We start from the raw sequence: 20,470 nt of genomic DNA on the forward strand, positions 1-20,470 counted from the left end.
CCTCCAGCAGCTGCCGCCATCCTCATTTCCACTATTGTACTCTTGTCATTTGGAAGCAAGGAAGTATTTATCGAGAGTGACGCATATATGCAAGTGTTCTTTTACAAGTCCTCATTGGGGAGGGGGCCGAGGTGACCGCAATGGCCGTATTATAAGGATATTGTTAGTCTAACTCTGAAGGCAATGAGAATGGTCCAAGTCATCGAAAAAAGGGACCGAAACACTTCCCAAAACACATAGCTACCGGCATTTCAATTGGTAAAAAACGGGGTAATTAAGTCCCGCCCCTTAACCTGGACACGACCTCCCATCCTTTGCATCCATTCGCCACTTTTCGGCCAGGACTGGCCACATTTGATGGGATGGTTTCTGAAAATTTGGGACCACAGGCAAGTATGACTATTAAAATAATAATTCCTGCAGCCACCACTAGGGGGAGCTTAAAGGGGTCGTCTCATATAGACACAGGGCAGGGGATACGTGTCCGCTCGCTGGAGATCAGGGAAGATGGAGGACTGAAAGTCACCCTAGGACCTCCGGCTGACATGCACTAGCCACTCCAAAGGGTCGGCCATTTGCATCGTCTACCCCATTCTGCAATGCAGCATCTCCCTTATATGTATTCATGCTGTATATAATGTATCCGTACGCAGAATTACTACTCTATAGATTCATATCTGCTTATTCCTCGATTCATCGATCAGTCTCAGTTCATAATATTGATTGGGAAAGAGGAAAAATTTACCAAAATCTATAAACTTAATTATTCAGGTAAGTGACTATAGATCATAGAGCCCTGTACAGACACGGGTCACTAGTGCTGCACTTTCTGGACGCTCTCTAGATCATATATCAAGTCAAACATTATAGAGACCTCTGGCGCTTCTATTTTCTATATTAAGGGGGTTCTCCAGTATATTGTAACCATCCCCTGCAGTCTGCAGTTGTTACTCTGCAGCGCCGCCACAGGACAAGTGAAGCATTACACCGTGCTCATTAAAATCAATGGGGTGTCCATGTAAGGTCTTGGGTCATCTTTGGTCCTTGGTACTTGGACTGTCCCTCCTCTGCTCTGCATTCTACTAATCCAGACGAAATCTCGTTTTAACCCATTTATGCCCGAGGTTGTATTTTTTGAGTTCCAATAATGGCCTTACGACTTAAGTTTTATACAATGGAAAGGATGCCTTTAGTGTGTCGCTTCCAATAAGAATCACCATACCATATGAGACTTAGATATAGAACATTTTCTGCAGACCGGGAGATGGTAGACATATGGAATCTGGTAGCCGCTGATCAGTATAGGACCCACAGACATGAAATGATGTTTTAACCCCTTATAACCACAACATCAAACGAGACATCAAAAGAAGCATTTTATCTATATAAACATAGCAAAGCGTTACCTTTGTAAATATTATAAATGACAATATCATAGATGGCAGATTTATCATCGTATCTTGCACAAATTCGCTATGTACATGGCCGCGTCATATAGTATACATGTTTTTGACTAAAGGGATAAAAATGAACAAAATAAAATAAATAAATACAAAAATAATGTAGTTGCGGAGCAGTACCGCCTATCACCACTAGGGGGACACTGACAGATACAGGCACGAGTGCAGTACAAATATCTGGCCACATAAGTACTGACACAGGACGGCAAAGGGACGGTTTTATGGAGAACGGGGCGCTGGGCAATGAACAAAGAAGGTCCCGCTATTTGTCAGTTTAGACAATTGTTCTTGGAATTTTGCTATAAAATAATACCACCATATAGTACCACAATATTAAGCTAGCTGTAGTTGGCAGGTATTTTGCCACTATATGGTGGTATGACATGGATTAGAGATGACAGTATTATAGTGGAACTATATGGGGTTTATTTCATATGGGAGTACTACCGTATATAGACACTATATGATGATATTATGTGAACAGTATATGGCAGTATTATTTTGGCACTATACAACGTCCCACATAATACAGGGGCAAAATAATACTGCTGTGTACTGTTCACGTAATATTATCATATAGTGTCAAAATATATATCTGCTATCTACAGCCCACATAATATCACCAGATAGTACCAAAATATTACAGACATCTACATTGCACATTATATCATCATACAGGGCCAAAATAATACTGCCATCTACTGCTCGCATCTACTAAATAATACTGCTATCTACATCCCACATAGTATCGCCATATAGTGCACAAATAATACTGCCGCCTACATTCCACATAATATCACCATATAGGGTCTATACAATACTGCCATATACTATTCACATAATAATACCATATAGTGCAAAAATAATGGCCCAAAATAATACTGCCATATACTGTTCACATAATAATCCCCATATGGTGCCAGGGCAGATTTGAGCTTTTCTGCTGCCTGAGGCGAAAATTTAAACTGTGTCTCCCCCACTATACCAATCACCCCCCCCCCCTTATGACTCATTCTGCCGCGCGTCAGCACTGCTATGTCTGCCTGTCCATGCGTCAGATGTGACAATCAAAAGCTGTACAGTATAATGGACGCTCAGCATTGATCCAATCCTTTAAATTAACTTAATACTGCCATATAGTTCCCACATACCGTAATACTACAATTCAGGTCACCAATAAGACCCCCAATAAAAAGTACAGCATTGCTACTTGATCCCGTGGTCTTCATTCTCATGGGATGTCTGTAATAAATGGGCCAGGCTTCTACCCCTTAACACCTGCCCTGACAACATCCATTGATGCAATATTGCGGGTTTTAGGTCTTTAGATCATAGATACAATATATTGGAAGGAAAATCCCAGAAATGCTCCACTTTGATTGTGTAATTCTTCTTAGCAGGCTTGACTGCCCCCTGGTCGCCTGAGGCTCTCTCAGATATGGCAGGCATGGACGGCTCCGTAATCTATGATTTCCCAGGAGTCCTACCCCCTATGAGGGCTGAATAATATGGAATATTGGTCTCTGGTGGATACGGCCGCTCACTGGATGACGCACGTCTCTCTAATTCCATAATTCCATCCTCTAGACCTTTGCTATAGCTATAGACAATAGAGTGCCTTAGTAATGGTAATATATATATATATACCCCCTAACCTATCTATCTGCAGGGCTGGGGTGATATGCTGGGGTATGGTGACAGTAACCTATCTATCTGTAGTGCTGGGGTGATATGCTGGTTCTGGTGACAGTAACCTATCTATCTGCAGGGCTGGGGTGATATGCTGGTTCTGGTGACACTAACCTATCTATCTGCAGGGCTGGGGTGATATGCTGGTTCCGGTGACAGTAACCTATCTATCTGCAGGACTGGGGTGATATGCTGGTTCTGGTGACAGTAACCTATCTATCTGCAGGGCTGGGGTGATATGCTGGGGTATGGTGACAGTAACCTATCTATCTGCAGGGATGGGGTGATATGCTGGGTCTGGTGACAGTAACCTATCTATCTGCAGGGCTGGGGTGATATGCTGGTTCTGGTGACAGTAACCTATCTATCTGCAGGACTGGGGTGATATGCTGGTTCTGGTGACACTAACCTATCTATCTGCAGGACTGGGGTGATATGCTGGGTCTGGTGACACTAACCTATCTATCTGCAGGGCTGGGGTGATATGCTGGGTCTGGTGACACTAACCTATCTATCTGCAGGACTGGGGTGATATGCTGGTTCTGGTGACAGTAACCTATCTATCTGTAGTGCTGGGGTGATATGCTGGTTCTGGTGACAGTAACCTATCTATCTGCAGGGCAGGGGTGATATGCTGGGTCTGGTGACAGTAACCTATCTATCTGCAGGGCTGGGGTGATATGCTGGTTCTGGTGACAGTAACCTATCTATCTGCAGGGCTGGGGTGATATGCTGGTTCTGGTGACACTAACCTATCTATCTGCAGGACTGGGGTGATATGCTGGTTCTGGTGACAGTAACCTATCTATCTGCAGGGCAGGGGTGATATGCTGGGGTCACTATGAGCAGCATTCATCCTGATTCTCCTGCTTCACGAATAGAATGCAAGATCTACCGCGGTGTCTCCATAGGCAGAGCACCCACTGTTTTGGTAGTGAAAATCGTACACTGCCCCCCACTGGTGGCTCAGATGATCAGTAGACTGTGCTGATAGGAACCTAATGGTAGTGTCTTAGTACCTCATGGGGAGATAGTGCAGAGCGGGCAACTTATCTCTGGTTATGTCGGAGAGGAGAGTCTACTGTTCCTCCGAGGAGCCATTAACCCTATAGTTTCCAAGCTTCGGCTGAGGTCACCGATAATGGGAAACGCTAAGAGGTCTGGAATGGAACGCATTGATTTTTCCCAATGATACGACAAGTTTTCTTTCTTCCGGGAACACATTATTCCGGGGTGGGGGTGGGGGGTGATGGACAGGCGGCGGACGCTAACTACATCTCCTCGTCTCTCAGAATCCCTCCATAACCAGATTCCCTATTCCAAAGTCTTCTCCAATTTCACAATTATCAGACAATTACCTCGGACGCCGCCTCGGCGACTGCTTTGTAGGACACAAAAGGAGGATTTCTTGTTTTTTTTTCTTTTGGCCAGGAGTGAAGCTGGCAGCTGCCGACCGCCGGCACCGGCTCTCCATCGTAACGCAGTCATAAACAATATTACCTGGTAATTGCTTTACTGCTTACTGCAAATAAAGATGATAATGAGGATAAAAATAACGGGACTGGTAATGAGCCGAGGCCATCTACCCATGACCAAGCCCACATCGTTCTCAGCAGGACATGGAGGCTGCGGGGTACGTTCTCCTTACTGCAGATCTTCTAGGATTTGGTATCAATAAGGCTCAAGCCTACTTATAGGTGTTAAAACCGAGGCCCCTGGAGCTGATGTGATGGAGGACGGCACAAAGATAGGGGACAGGAGCAAATCTGAGGGTCCATATTGAAATGGGGGGTGAGCTAGAGATCATCTGAAAGATTTCAGCTGCTATGAGATGGCCTAGGTGCTGATCTAAGGGACTACAGCAAAATGGAGGGGCCCTAGGAGAGTCTCTGAGGAACTACAACTGAATATGGAGGCCTTAGAAGATGATTTGAGGGACCACAGTGGAATGGAGGAGTCCTTGCTGACCTGAGGGACCACAGATAAATCCCTTGGAGGTGATCTGAAGGACCATAACCAGATAAGGGAGGACCATGAGGTGATCTGAGGAACCAAACCCAGATCAGACAGGACAAGGAAGTAATCTGAGGGACCACTACTAGATAACGGAGAACCATGAGGTGATCTGAGGAACCAAACCCAGATAAGAGAGGACAATGAAGTGATCTGATATACCACAACCAGATAATGGAGGACCAGGAGGTGAACTGAGGGACCACAACCAGATAACGGAGAACCAAGAGCTGATCTGAGGGATCACAGATTGATGGAGGGTCCCAGCGCAATGATAGGCGTCAGAAGCAAATTTGAGGTTTTACAGCTGAAAGGGATGTGGTCTTCTAGGAGGTGACCTGATCGACTATAACAGAAAGAGGGAACCAGCTTAACTGAAGAACCACAATTGATAAGTGAAGGTGTCCAGGAGCTGATCTTAGGGACTGCAGTTGGATGGAGAAGGTTCCTAGAAGATCATCAGAATGGCCACTTGTGAATGGGACGATCTTATGAGGTGATGTGGAGAAGCCGTTCCTGAAAGGTGAGGGTTCCTAGATTATCTTAGGGACTACAGCTTACTGGGAGGGCCAAGTGCTTATCTAAGGAACCAAAACTGATTAATGGGGACTATGAGAGTTGGTTTCATGGGAACAAAGTTAAATGGAGGTTAACTCAGGGATTCTGGGAGCTGATCTGAGGCACCACAGCTGGATGGATGGGCCCATGGTGCAGATCTGAAAGACCACAAATGAATGGTGGGGGTTCCTAGAAGATCAACTAAGTAACCATAAATGAGGGACCCCCTCTGGATGGAGGAGCTCATGATGATGATCCTCACCAGAGAATGGTGGGGGATTTCTTAGAAGATTATCTGAGGAACCATAGCTGAATAGGTGACCAGAATTAGATGGACGGGCTCTTGGTGAAAATAGCTGAAAGGGGAGAAGAAAGGAGCTTATTTGAGGAACCACAACTGAATAAGGGGCCCCGAGGAGCTGATCTAAGGCACCATCACCTAGATCGAAGGGCCCTTGGTGTTGATCCAAGAGGCCATGGCTGAATGGGGGGGAAGATAGAAGCTTATATGAGGGACCGCAACTGAATGAGGAGGACCTAGGAGCTGATCTGAGCAACCATAGATGGGGTAAGGTGCTAATCTAATGGACCACAGCGAAATAGGAGGGCCCTGGGGGCTGGTGTGAGGACGAATGGGGGGGCCCCAGAAGATGAGCCCTGGGCTATCCCTACGAGGTGATAAGTGACCACAGATAAGTTGGGGCACTAGAAGTCCATGTTTCTTTACATCCTGCCCATGGAGCTATATGGAATATATCCATAGGGGCTGTATCTGAACAGCAGAGGTATTTGTGAACTTATCCCATAAAATCAGCCTTCCCCCGCCTGAAGTGGCTGATAACAGAGACCAAAAGCAAATATGTATACGGCTTTAGACTTTGGGTCTGGTAGTTCTTGAATTCAGCATTGTCCTGGTTTCAGCACCAGGGACAGCTCCGCTCGCCTGCATTGTCTTGCATTGGATTGCATCGTGGTCGTCAGTCTCGTAAAGCCAAGAATCCAGTTACAAGTTCCCAGTCGGAGCCCTGATCAAGAGTCTCCGGGATTAAAAGCTGCTGCTGTGGAATTTTACAGTAGACAGGCAAATGCGCGGCTCTCCTGCCATGGATTATGTTATCAGTCTGCACAGTGATTAAACACAGCGAGCCCTGACTGCAGACCTCAGGACGGACGGCCCCAAATGAACAGCCCGTCATAGGGTCAGGTCAATGGATTGATCCCTTGTGCGGTCACGTGGTAGAGGAGGAATCGGGCAAGAAGACGCATGGCGCATAGGTTACATAAGCCGCCTAGATGTAGGTGATGCCATATGACTGGGAAGGTCACGCACCAGACGCAGACCGTGCAGTGCAGGTGGTTGACTTATGACTTAATACCGCCATCATATGTCCTGTCTGCTGTAGTCTGAGAAAATAATCCTGGCGACAAGGCCGGGTCTTAATCTTACATGCAGAATATTGAGCTCCTGTCTGTGCCAGGGCTGAACTAGCGGGAACATGGATGATTAATGCAAAACACAAGCACCGCGACCCCAAAAGACTACAGACATATCCCATACACTGATATGATAAAGCATCACCCACTAAGACCGAACATCACCAGATAATATCTATTACAGGGAGACAACAGACCCCAGAATATCAACCAATCCCGCACATAGATAGGTTAGAGTCAGCTGTATCCCCTTGTGAAATGGGATCTCCATTCCAATACGCAAATGTAACAAGGATGTAGCCGCCTGCCTCTATGGAGCAATGGCCACATCCTCATTGCACTAGAGAATTAATTTGCATACTAACAAAATGGTGACATCTCGGGAAAGAGGCAGCAATTTACAGGGGAAAACAGTTTGATTCTGGTGACAGTAACCTATCTATCTGCAGGGCTGGGGTGATATACTGGTTCTGGTGACAGTAACCTATCCATCTGCAGGACTGGGGTGATATGCTGGTCCTGGTGACAGTAACCTATCTATCTGCAGGGCTGGGGTGATATGCTGGTTCTGGTGACAGTAACCTATCTATCTGTAGGGCTGGGGTGATATGCTGGATCTGGTGACACTAACATATATATCACCCCAGCCCTGCAGATAGATAGGATACTGTCACCAGAACCAGCATATCACCCCAGCCCTGCAGATAGATAGGTTACTGTCACCAGACCCAGCATATCACCCCAGCCCTGCAGATAGATAGGATACTGTCACCAGAACCAGCATATCACCCCAGCCCTGCAGATAGATAGGTTACTGTCACCAGACCCAGCATATCACCCCAGCCCTGCAGATAGATAGGTTACTGTCACCAGACCCAGCATATCACCCCAGCCCTGCAGATAGATAGGTTACTGTCACCAGAACCAGCATATCACCCCAGCCCTGCAGATAGATAGGTTACTGTCACCAGAACCAGCATATCACCCCAGCCCTGCAGATAGATAGGTTACTGTCACCAGAACCAGCATATCACCCCAGCCCTGCAGATAGATAGGATACTGTCACCAGAACCAGCATATCACCCCAGCCCTGCAGATTTAGAGGATTGGAGGAGCTTACAGTATTGGGATCTTCTATCACTGGGATTAGTAACCATCGGTTCTCCAGATGTTGTGAAACTACAACTCCCAGCATGCATATGTGCTCTGCAGTACTTGGAGCTCCCATAGAAGTGAATGGAGTATGCTGGGAGTTGTAGTTTCACAGCAGCTGAAGATCTGACCCCTGTTCTACCAGATAATACTAAATCTGCCAGATATTTAACCCATACAGTCCTGAAAATAATCAGGTCAGCATCAAAGTCATACATGTAAAGCCCTGTCATTCACATGACCACCGATATGTATTGATACACTGCACCCTCTATTGGTGGCCTGAGGAAGTACAACAACACATATAGAAGATGCACAGTCTCATCCCCAGCCCATGGCTCCGTTTTTGCAGAAACTAAAATCTGGAGATGCCGATGGAGGGAGATATATGTTGCACACCTATATATCTCACATATACGCTGTCCTTTAAGCCCCCAAATGGTGACATTATCAAAACATTGTAACCCTGAATTTGGGGGCTATAGCTATATATGGATGCTTCTATTGTGGGATATAGGAAAGGGGATGGATTGTTCTCTAAATATTATAAATCATGGTTTTTACATGTTTTATTAGACATCATAGTGGGGGTCCGCCACGTCACGTGACCCAATTGTAAAGGGGTAAATCTTGAACAGCTTGGACCCCTATGGTGGATCCCAAAGAGAATGTGGCTGTGATATGGTTGCAATAATCTGGTCTTTCATTCTGGTGGTCACCCAACTTTCCCAGAAAGCGAGAAACCAATCTGACCGCTATTGCTATTGTTCCCCTATACAAGCCAAGTGTGCATGTGTTCTGAATGGGCGGAGGGGCCCCATACACATTACATGATAGCAAGGTCCCTTTAGACACCTTATAATTGAGGCCCTGCTCTTAGATGAGGCCCTGTACACTAGTATATAGGGTGCCATCATAATACAGATCTATGGGGGCCCCAATTGGTCTGCCTACATGATGATGATCCCGCCCGATCTGAGTAACCTCCTCTGTATTAGCCATTATGGTTGCACCATAGTAAGTGCACTTTATCTGAGGTGGACGGTCATTTAACCCTCCGATGTCAGCAGCAACCCAATATAAAAAGCCCTGCTGGCCTCAGCTGTAGTTAATGTTTAATAGATTGAAATCTCACAGATCTGGGGCCGGGGTATTGATAGGTTTCTTAGAATTAGTTGTACGGCTGGCAGCTCTGGCCGCCTCTCTCTAACCACACAAATCCATCAGGAAGGTAAGGCAATGGCCGCAGACCTTCTGAGAAGTGTAATTACTGGAGGGAGTGCTGAGATGGGAGCGGAAAATAGACCGAGGATGATGGGAGTGGGAGACGGCCGCAGAGGTCCATATAAGATGTTAGGCTACATGCGTGTGCGGGTCTGGGAGGAGGTGGCACATGGATGGGCCCTCCATGGACATTTCAGGGTAGGAGCCCAGTCGGCAAAAATGGACAGGAGTTTTGCCCCCTACATGGACCCGTGATAATACACGTATGGGGCCACAGAAAAGAATGGGTCAGTGGGCTAGCTGGGAAACCGCAGACAGTGCACATGGGTGTGTACATGGAGTCTAACACCGACGTGTATGTATGATATATCGTATATTACTACTGTACAGGATATTAGTTTACCTGGAAAACAGAAACTTTCAATTTGTGGATCTCCACGTGTTGCAAAACTACAACTCCCAGCATGCCCTGATAGCTGCGGCCACACAAAGCACGGCTGGCAAGGCACGTTAGATATCTGTTTGGCCGGCAGCCATGCCTCGACCCCTGTACACATTAATGCTTGTATCGGTCGAGTATACATGGAGCGGGGAGTCATCTGCAGCCGGATTATCTGCTCTCACAGCTATGGGATCAAGTCATCAAGGAAAGGTAGAGAGGTCGCCACCGACGTGAGATGGTCACCTGGTGGAAGTGAAGTCAGCGCGGTCTGACTATATCTATTAGTATGGCCAAGGTAGAAAAGACCTTATATGACAGCCAGAACATCAAGATGGCGGAGAAGGAGCTGGAGGGGGATCTTATAGATGGCAATATAGATATGAGAGGAATGAAGGAAGGAAGGAAGAGATAGGAGATGATAGATAGATAGATAGATAGATAGATAGATAGATAGATAGATAGATACGAAAGAAAGAAAGAAAGAAAGAAAGAAAGAAAGAAAGAAAGAAAGAAAGAAAGAAAGAAAGAAAGGAGATAGATAGATAGATAGATAGATAGATAGATAGATAGATAGATAGATAGAAATCCTACATTTAATAAAACCAGTTTTCTGACTGAGATGTAATATTTGACACACATCAGTTTTACACAAAAAAATCAAGACTTTCTATGATTTTTGGGCTGCTCACAGAACTTTCTAGATAATTGGGTGTGACGTGGCCGGTGGGTACGGATATGACATACATTTCACATGACTTCTCCCAGATCTCTGGCACAAGTAACAGCTGACATTTACTCCGGCTCCGGGGTTGGGCTCAGAGCTCCTGATACTATTGGTGACATCCGCCGATCACAGGTTACATGGAGGTCTTACTATCCCACCGTCATTGTTCCCTGTTATCAGCCATTTCAGAGTTGAGTGTATTGTATTTCAGTGGGATGAGTGACAAGTAGAGCAGAGGAAGCCATGATGGCGCTCAGTGCTGTATCTGACATGTCTTCCTTACACATACATATAGGTGTGAAGGTGTGATGACACTTGTGCGCTGCCATCCTGCGCTCTCAGGGGCTCGGACACTCAGCATTACGGAAACTTCTCTTTGTAGCTTTTCATCCCTGTGGCTGAAGCTTCTCTAATATCCTAACACAACATCTACAAGTGGTGACGGAAAGTGGGATTATTTATGTGTACATCATGGAGTGTGTGATAGTGGATGTGAAGACGGGTGAGAGCGAAGCGGCGGAGGAAGATATTTATAGGGGAAGAGAATCTGTAGGTGAGAGAAATGAAAATAAGTAGGAAGGGGTAAAGCGTGGTGACAAGTATGACAAGAGCGAGGTGTCGGGGTGCCATGTACCTTAGGAACACAAGAAGAGGATGGATAGATAGATAGATAGATAGATAGATAGATAGATAGATAGATAGATAGATAGATAGGAGATAGATAGATAGATAGATAGATAGATAGGAGATAGATAGATAGATAGATAGATAGATAGATAGATAGATAGATAGGAGATAGATAGATAGAAGATAGATAGATACTGTAGATAGATAGGAGATAGATAGATAGATAGGAGATGAGATAGATAGATAGGAGATAGATAGATAGATAGATAGATAGATAGATAGATACATAGATAGGAGATAGATAGATAGATAGGAGAGAGATAGATAGATAGATAGATAGATAGATAGATAGATAGATATGAGATAGATAGATAGATAGATAGATAGATAGATAGATATGAGATAGATAGATAGATAGATAGATAGATAGATAGATAGATAGATAGATAGATATGAGATAGATAGATATGAGATAGATAGATAGATAGATAGATAGATAGATAGATAGATACATAGATAGGAGATAGATAGATAGAAGATAGATAGATACTGTAGGTAGATAGATAGGAGATAGATAGATAGATAGATAGGAGATGAGATAGATAGATAGGAGATAGATAGATAGATAGATAGATAGATAGATAGATAGATAGATACATAGATACATAGATAGGAGATAGATAGATAGATAGGAGAGAGATAGATAGATAGATAGATAGATAGATATGAGATAGATAGATAGATAGATAGATAGATAGATAGATAGATAGATACATACATACATACATACATACATACATACATAGGAGATAGATAGATAGATAGATAGATAGATAGATAGGAGATAGATAGATACATAGATACATACATACATACATACATACATACATACATACATAGGAGATAGATAGATAGATAGATAGATAGATAGATAGATAAGCAGGGGTACAGTATATTTTGGGGTGATGTGCCTTAGTAACATAGAAACAGAAGGGTCTGCATATAGATAATGTAGATAGATAGGAGATAGATCTAGAAGTAAATAGATAAATCTAACTTTCAGCTGTTACGTTGACAGAATTATCCGCTCACACAAGACATTTGCTCTATTAACTCTTTCTAAAAGGGATTGTCCAGTTTCAGTAAATTCCGGAGAGTATTTGTTCTACCATTTCCTAATATACCTTCTGTATCTATCCTTTACAGTTTTCAGGTTCTCTGCTTGTCTCTCTATAGGAACATCTGCCCCCCTCTATAAGGGGATTTACATCTGGCCTGGTCATGTGACGCGTGCAGGTCCCGGGCTGTTACAGCCTGGGATCGGCCTAGTGGTCAGCTTATGAATATTGCAGTGTATACGGGGTCAGCAGGTCATGGCAGAGGGCATACTGTCTGTCTATATACTGGCACTAGGTTGGTATGACTGTGGTGACGTACAGTACAGAAGAGTCTGTGGGTGCCCAGATATTGTACTGGATCATCCATAAACTGAGGTGGGCGCCATAACCAGCTGAGGATTAACAAATGCAGTAGTCAGGTATATACGGGCAGGATAGAGACGTGGCATCATTACATGTAGGGTTATACAAGGGAATGCGTTACAGGTTGGCACAACACAGATCCATATAAGTGACCTTGTATAACCCGGCGCCCATGCCAGTGTCATGCCCACTCTCACCTTGTACTTGGCAGCTGCTGCAGAGCCTTCCGATGGAAACAGATGAAGCAGAAGGACTCCATGAGCCAGGTGGGAGAGATGGCATGAAGGATCCCTGGGGTGGTCTTCACACACCTGCCTTGACTCGGGACTCTCACACCTACGAGTGGACAAGATGCCAAGTCTGCAAGAAAAACGAGTGTGAGAAGCGCATGGGAAGTCTTGTGGATGGAGTAAGACTCCTATCGGGCAGACACAGGGAAGTCGTATCCTGCGACCACAGAGAAGCAATAGTCTATGGCTAGCGGAGTTTATAGAGCGATGCTCTGCAGGTGTTAAAGGGACAGAGCTCCTCTTATGGGTCTTCTTAGTCGGTTATGATGGAGGAGACTCGGGATGGACCGGGCGATGATCTCAGCGGGGTGATGTCCTCCTGCTGTCTGTCCTATGAATGAAGCCTCTGCTGTGAGGATGTCTTAGGGGCTTTCATCCTGCATCTTGTGCCTCACTCCCCCAGGACTCGGGCTGCATGTGGCACATCTGACCCAAGCTGCTGAGAGAGCTGCCTGCACACACTGCCTTGCACACACTTGTGTACACACAGAGTGGGGTGTGCGAGCAGCCTGCCGGCAGTAACAGACACAGCCTGGTATAAATAGCTCATGCTACCAATTCTGCCAGGGTAACCCTTTGTAATCCATCAAGGAGGAGGCTGCAATGTACTATAGTGCTGTGCACATAGGGGGAAAGACGTGTCCAAGGGGCTGTGTGCGGATAGATAGATAGATAGATAGATAGATAGATAGATAGATAGATAGACAGATATTGGATTGATTGATAGATAGATAGATAGGAGATAGATAGATAGATAGATAGATAGATAGATAGGGAGATAGATAGATAGATAGATAGATAGATAGATAGATAGATAGATAGATAGATAGATAGATTGAGAAAGGTTCAGATAAGAACCGAAACGTCGCTGCTTGGAATAAATCCACACTTTTTCTAAATATTGGAGTGCTGCCATTTTTTCCATTTTCTAGATAGATAGGAGATAGATAGATAGATAGATAGATAGATAATAGATAGATAGATAGATAGATAGATAGATAGATAGGAGATAGATAAATAGATAGATAGATAGATAGATAGATAGGGAGATAGATAGATAGATGATAGATAGATAGATAGATAGATAAATAGGAGATAGATAGATAGATAGATAGATAGATAGGAGATAGATAAATAGGAGATAGATAGATAGATAGATAGATAGATAGATAGATAGATAGATAGATAGATAGGAGATAGATAGATAGATAGATAGATAGATAGATAGGAGATAGATAAATAGATAGATAGATAGATAGATAGATAGATAGATGATAGATAGATAGATAGATAGATAGATAGATAGGAGATAGATAGATAAATAGGAGATAGATAGATAGATAGATAGATAGATAAATAGGAGATAGATAGATAGATAGATAGATAGATAGATAGGAGATAGATAGATAGATAGATAGATAGATAGATAGATAGATAGATAGATAAATAGGAGATAGATAGATAGATAGATAGATAGATAGATAGAGAGATAGATAGATATTGGACTGATGGACAGACATATAACTTTACCCCGGTTCTCCGTTCAGTTTTCTGCTCTCTTCTCCCTCGGCCTCTCCCTGATATAACTCATAGATATTTCTCCGTCCTGTAGACCGCTCAGTTCTTGTTCACACAGACATTTCTGGAAAATACAGTAGATAAATGGTTTACCAACTAGTGCTGTGTTCTTATGGATTCTCTTCTTCCATTACCGCTCGCACGGACTCCCCATGAGGTGTGTATACACTAATATATAGGATAATACACTGTATAACACCCTGATCGGATATCTGATAGGTGGAGATTGAGGTATTCACTTTATAGGACACAAGGCTGTGACATGGCCCCAAAAATCACAGTGATGGATCCTTCTCCGTGTGTACATGCACCAAAACTTCCGGAGCTCTGTTGTGCATGTGCGCTATTCAAAGTGTATAGGACTGACAAAGATAACTGAGCGATGTACTATAGGGGATCAAGGTTGACCTCAGGGCTAGGAATCAGTTGAGTAATGTAATATATCTGTATACCAGAGCTCTGCAGCCACCACTAGGGGGAGCTCAGTGCATATTAATCTATACAGCTAGTGTTTAAGACTCTGAGCTCCCCCTAGTGGCTGGTACAGGTAGTCAATATGGCAAATTAGGCACTTAGTCACTGCCACCCTCCCACCATGGGCCCCATACCTGTTGGATGCCTCTATTCTCTCCAGCACATAGGTTATTGGGCCCCCTACAGGCACCAGGGCCTTCATATCACTCTGCTATAGAACATTATATGGGAAATAGATTACCAGGAGACCCCTTGGCATTGCCAGGAATACCCTGAATGTATATAGTGTTGTCTATGTATGATGGATTAGATGTCTCATTACTTGAGCGATGTCAATGACGCCTTCTGTAGGACGTCTCATGTGATAAACATCTCTGATATCACACACGGGCCCGAGGTCGGAATATGTGAGTCTGAGAAAGGTTACAGGCAGGAAGTGGTTAACAGAGATCATAACAGGTAGGAAAAGCCGAGAGAATCGGTGAGCATTGATGGAGGGAGCGTCGCTACGCTAGGCCTCAATCCCTCTACCAAAATGGACATTTTTGGAATTAACCAACAGACGTCTTTCTGTTTTTGTATTATGCTTTTTTTACTTCCCTCCTTCCAAAAACCAGAACTTTTCAAGTTTCCATTCACAGAAGGGCTTAGTTTTATGTTGGGTACTCTGTAATTTCCAATGGCACCAGCTAATAGTCCAATTTATTAAATATAGGGGGAAAAGATGGAGTTGTATCAAGATTTGTGTTCATGGTATACACTAAAAATGGTAAGTCATCTCTATTCTGCGGGTCAGTCCGATCGCAGCGATCCCAAAATTATATGGGCTTGTTATATCATTGTACAATATATACGACAGCTAAAATACAAGGCAAAATATACAACTAAAATACATCTAAAAAATAAAATCTAATTATACAATAAACCATACAATTAAGAATACAGCTAAAAAAAATACAATGAAAAGATATAGCAAAAAAAAAAAATACAACAAAAAACACAATAAAATATTCATCTAAAAAATACAACTAAAAATACAGCAAAATATACAACTAAAATATGGAGCAAAATATACATCCAAAAATACATCTAAAAATAAAATTTAATTGTAATTGTACAATAAATGATATAATTAAAAATACATCTAAAAAAAAATACAACGAAAAGATATAGCAAAAAAAACAAAACAAAAATATTCATCTAAAAAAATACAGCAAAATATACAACTTGATTCTAAAGCAAAATATACAATAAAATAGAGGGAAAAATACACAAATTTTTCCAGAAAATGAAGAATTTCTTCCCAGAAAACATTGCACTCGTGCACGTTGTGTTATATAGATGTTTATTGACACCAGAACACGTTATAGGGCTCAGGCCGGACAAACCCTTTAAGCCTCGCTCTCTGAGCACCTGAAACGTAAGAAGGTTTAGTTTCCACCTGAAGATGAAGGGTTAACGCCTTGTGCAGCGCAGGTGCCCGGCACTGGAGGGGTTACTAGGACGAGGCTCTTTTCCATTGATGATGTGAATTATTTATCAGGTTTTATCTTTTGTGTTTTTATTTTCCATCATGGGAAAATCAATTCTTATTCATTTAGTGCTTATTGCCATAATGTAGTCGGATTAATCACTTATACCTGGTTATTCCACTTGTTGCCTTCTGTTTGCACCATATGGATCCCAGTGACAAGAGGGCGACCCCCTAACAAGGCAAAACCGCCCCCCCCCCCACCCTGAAGTGGGTTCACCCCATTACATAGGAAGGCCCTGCTCTACGTCATCCCCTCCCCCTTCCAGCCCTTCCTCTCTCTCGCTTGTCGATGTTGCAGAATCTCTAGAAAACATCAATTAAGACTGGAATATAGTAAACCAGTCTTAAGACAGGCATTGGCCTAGAGTTCCATAATATCCGTCCGACCTACATTCACACATTGTGGGGGTGGGGAATGTTTGGTGCATGAAAGTCGGTAAAAGTCGGTAAAAGAAAAAAGAAAGCGCCAAACAATTCCACCGTAAAGAGTCAATCTGCATGGCGAATTTTTCAGCTTAGTATCACATGACTCTACATTGCTATAGAGCAGGGGTAGGGAACGTACGGCTCTCCAGCTGTTGCAAAACTACAATTCCCAGCATGCATACTGGCTCTGCTGTTCTGGGAACTCCCATGGAAGTGAATGGAGCATGCTGGGAGTTGTAGTTTCACAGCAGCTGGAGAGCCAAAGGTTCCCTACCCCCGCTATAGAGGTTGTGAGAAGTGGAGAAGAAAGCATTTTTCTCTGGTTTCTTGGATTCACTTGTATTATTGATTTATATAAAGTCTGCAGAGAAGTTACTGACCGTGAAAGGAGTTTTACAGGCTTTACGACAGATGACGTCATCACCCGAAGATTGTTGGCGCTCCGAGCTGTATCAAGAGGCCACAACGTTCAGGTGACCACTGAAGTCTCTTTGCTGAAAACCAAACACAGCATTTTACACGGTCTTGGCTTTGCTGCTCAGCCCCATTCACTTGGGTCCGAGCTGCTCCCAGGCCATGTGATGAATGAACATGACGTATCATGGTCTGAAGCGCTGACACTTCAAACGGCTGATCTGTCAGGGTCCCTGGTGTCAGACCCGCAATTAAAGAGACCTGGAAAATTCCTTTAAAGGAATATCTGAAGTTATGTAGTGACTACATAATTCTCTGAATACCGGACCCGGCAGACATTGTTCACAGAACAGAAGACAATCAATATCTCCATTCTCAAAACTTAAGTGTATCTGGAGCAAGTTCTGTAATTCCACATCACATAAAAGTCAGCAACTTTCCATATTATGTGGCATTCAGCCAGCAAATACAGGCACGGATGATATTATACATAGTCCCTTACTAATACGACTCCATCCAACATGGCCCGACCACCTAGCAGGACTAGAACACAAATCTATTCTATTCTACACAAAGCACTACAACTCCCATCATGGCCCAATGGATGATATAATAGAAATCTACTAGAGATAGAAAACTACCACATGACAGTGGGGCCACTGTGGAGCATTTTATAATATGTGGAGACGCTGTGGAGCATATTATACTGTGTGGGGACACTGTGGAGCATATTATACTGTGTGGGGACACTGTGGAGCATATTATACTGTGTGGGGACACTGTGGAGCATATTATACTGTGTGGGGACACTGTGGAGCATAGTATACTGTGTGGGGACACTGTGGAGCATAGTATACTATGTGGGGACACTGTGGAGCATAGTATACTGTGTGGGGACACTGTGGAGCATAGTATACTGTGTGGGGACACTGTGGAGCATAGTATACTATGTGGGGACACTGTGGAGCATAGTATACTATGTGGGGACACTGTGGAGCATAGTATACTGTGTGTGCACACTATGGAATATATTATACTGTATGGGGGTCACTGTAGGAACATATTATACTGCGTGGCGCCACTGTGGGGAGCATATTATGCTATGGGTAACATTTTATGGTGTGAAGCCCCTGTGGTGCATATTGGACTGTGTGCAGGCTCTGGGGAGCATTTTATTCCATGTGGAGCATTATATTGTGAGGGAGTACTGTGGTACATCATATAAACCGTGTGGGGGCCACAGAGCAGGAAATATATATCAGGAAAAAGGGGGTTCACACATTTTGTCAGTAAAATTCCTGCTGGCAGCCCAATTTGATGTGTCTCCAGCACTGCTCCCTCCTATAATGTTGCACATGCGTGTAGTGCTCCATGGCCATGTCATTCCCCCATACAGTACTGTGCCATACAGCTATTAGGGGGTGCACAATACTATAGGGGATGACTATACTGGGAACATACTCAGTAACGTTGATAGTCAGCACATATGTAAGAGGTCAGTGAAGGAGCCATGGTGTAGACTATTAGCAGGAAGCTGTTATGCGGGTCCTCAGAACAAGTTTCTCTGGTAGACCCCAGGTACTTCAGTCTGACGCTGCCATGTCTGAACTTACCCTAATATAATTTATGTCTACCATACACCTCCTAACATAGACACAATACATCTGAACCAGCCAATCAGAGTCCAGTTCTCATTTTTAAGGTGCCCATTTTGAAATGAGAGCTGCATCCTGATTGGTTCCCCTTGCACTGGTTTACATAACCCCACCCCAGTGATTTCCTATGCGGGGCCCATATTGGGCCACATTTCTAGGATAAATATATTGTGAGATCATTGACAGCGGTGACATCTGAACATCGGCACCATGACACGGATAAAAAGCTGGGCCTAGAGGGCTGCGTGTGGTAGACATTAATGTAATAAAGTGCAATCCAATCCATTAGCAGGAAGCCGGCGGGAGGATGATGGCAGAGTTAGAGGTCAGACCCCCTCCCCTCCTCCGTGTACAAGGATACATACAGCTATATATAGGTCTTGAAGGACTGAGGAGTCACAAAATGATCGATACTGTCTGCAAGTAACTCTGCCGTCCCCCAAGTACCAGAGACGGCTCATGGCTGCCGCTCCGGCCCACACACCTCGCTCACCTGATCTCATGACTGTCGGCCATACTGATCAATGATGGGGATGAACCCTGTCCATGCCCCCCCCCCCCCCCTTCAGTACGGACTATTTATAAAAGATAGATATTCTCATGTGCTTTTTATTACTGGTAAAGCCGGGTGACAACTAATAAGGCGGCCATTAAATCTAGGACTGAGCAGATCCTACTATTTAGATTTACAGGCAGCACTCCGCTTTCCCAGAAACAGATAAAACTGAGAAATGGCTGTAAAGTAACAGGTGAGGACTTGTCTACAGGTGATAGATTTTGCTTCTTCCAATTAGCAATGGAGCAGCTCAGGTCAGATTCATCCCCTTGTGTACGGGCACAACCATCCTCATCCAGGGGTACCAGGTTAGGGAGCATCAAAGGCAGCAACCGGCTTAAAAGTTTTGTTGGAGGAAGGGGGCAAAACAGGTTAAGTTGGTGCAATACGGCAGCATATACCCAGGACTGGTGCCAGCAAGTGGGCAAATCCCGGGCCCACAGCGCCTGAGGGGCCCACTGAGCATGCCCATCCTTACAGATTGAAGAGTTGCTTGCACTGGTAAAGGACCAGGGAGCGACCTCATCATTGTTCACCAAACTCAGCTCCCTGGAATCCTCACTAGGTCACCCCCTCCATGCTCTTGTGCCAGCACAGATTATATATGGTGGTGTCGGCACAGAGAGAAGGAGCAGGAAGTTCGGGAACCAGTGAGTAAGGGTAAAATCTGTACCCACCGCTCACTCCTGGGTCCATTATACTGTAGCGACTGGGACGAGCGAACACCATAGACATTAAT

General features: G+C 44.1%; 1 protein-coding gene across 1 annotated transcript in view; it reads right to left on the minus strand.

Moving 5' to 3' along the window:
• SBK1 (SH3 domain binding kinase 1) overlaps positions 1 to 13,225 on the minus strand; it is a 52,393-nt gene extending 39,168 nt beyond the window's left edge. Inside the window, exon 1 of the mRNA XM_075284098.1 lies at positions 13,002 to 13,225. Coding sequence (XP_075140199.1) covers positions 13,002 to 13,063 — 62 coding nt within the window. The 5' untranslated portion in view covers positions 13,064 to 13,225. The remainder of the gene's footprint in view (positions 1 to 13,001) is intronic.
• Between the last annotated feature and the right edge of the window lie 7,245 nt (positions 13,226 to 20,470).

Source organism: Leptodactylus fuscus, chromosome 8, assembly GCF_031893055.1.
Source record: "Leptodactylus fuscus isolate aLepFus1 chromosome 8, aLepFus1.hap2, whole genome shotgun sequence".
In the NCBI taxonomy this organism is placed as follows: domain Eukaryota; kingdom Metazoa; phylum Chordata; class Amphibia; order Anura; family Leptodactylidae; genus Leptodactylus; species Leptodactylus fuscus.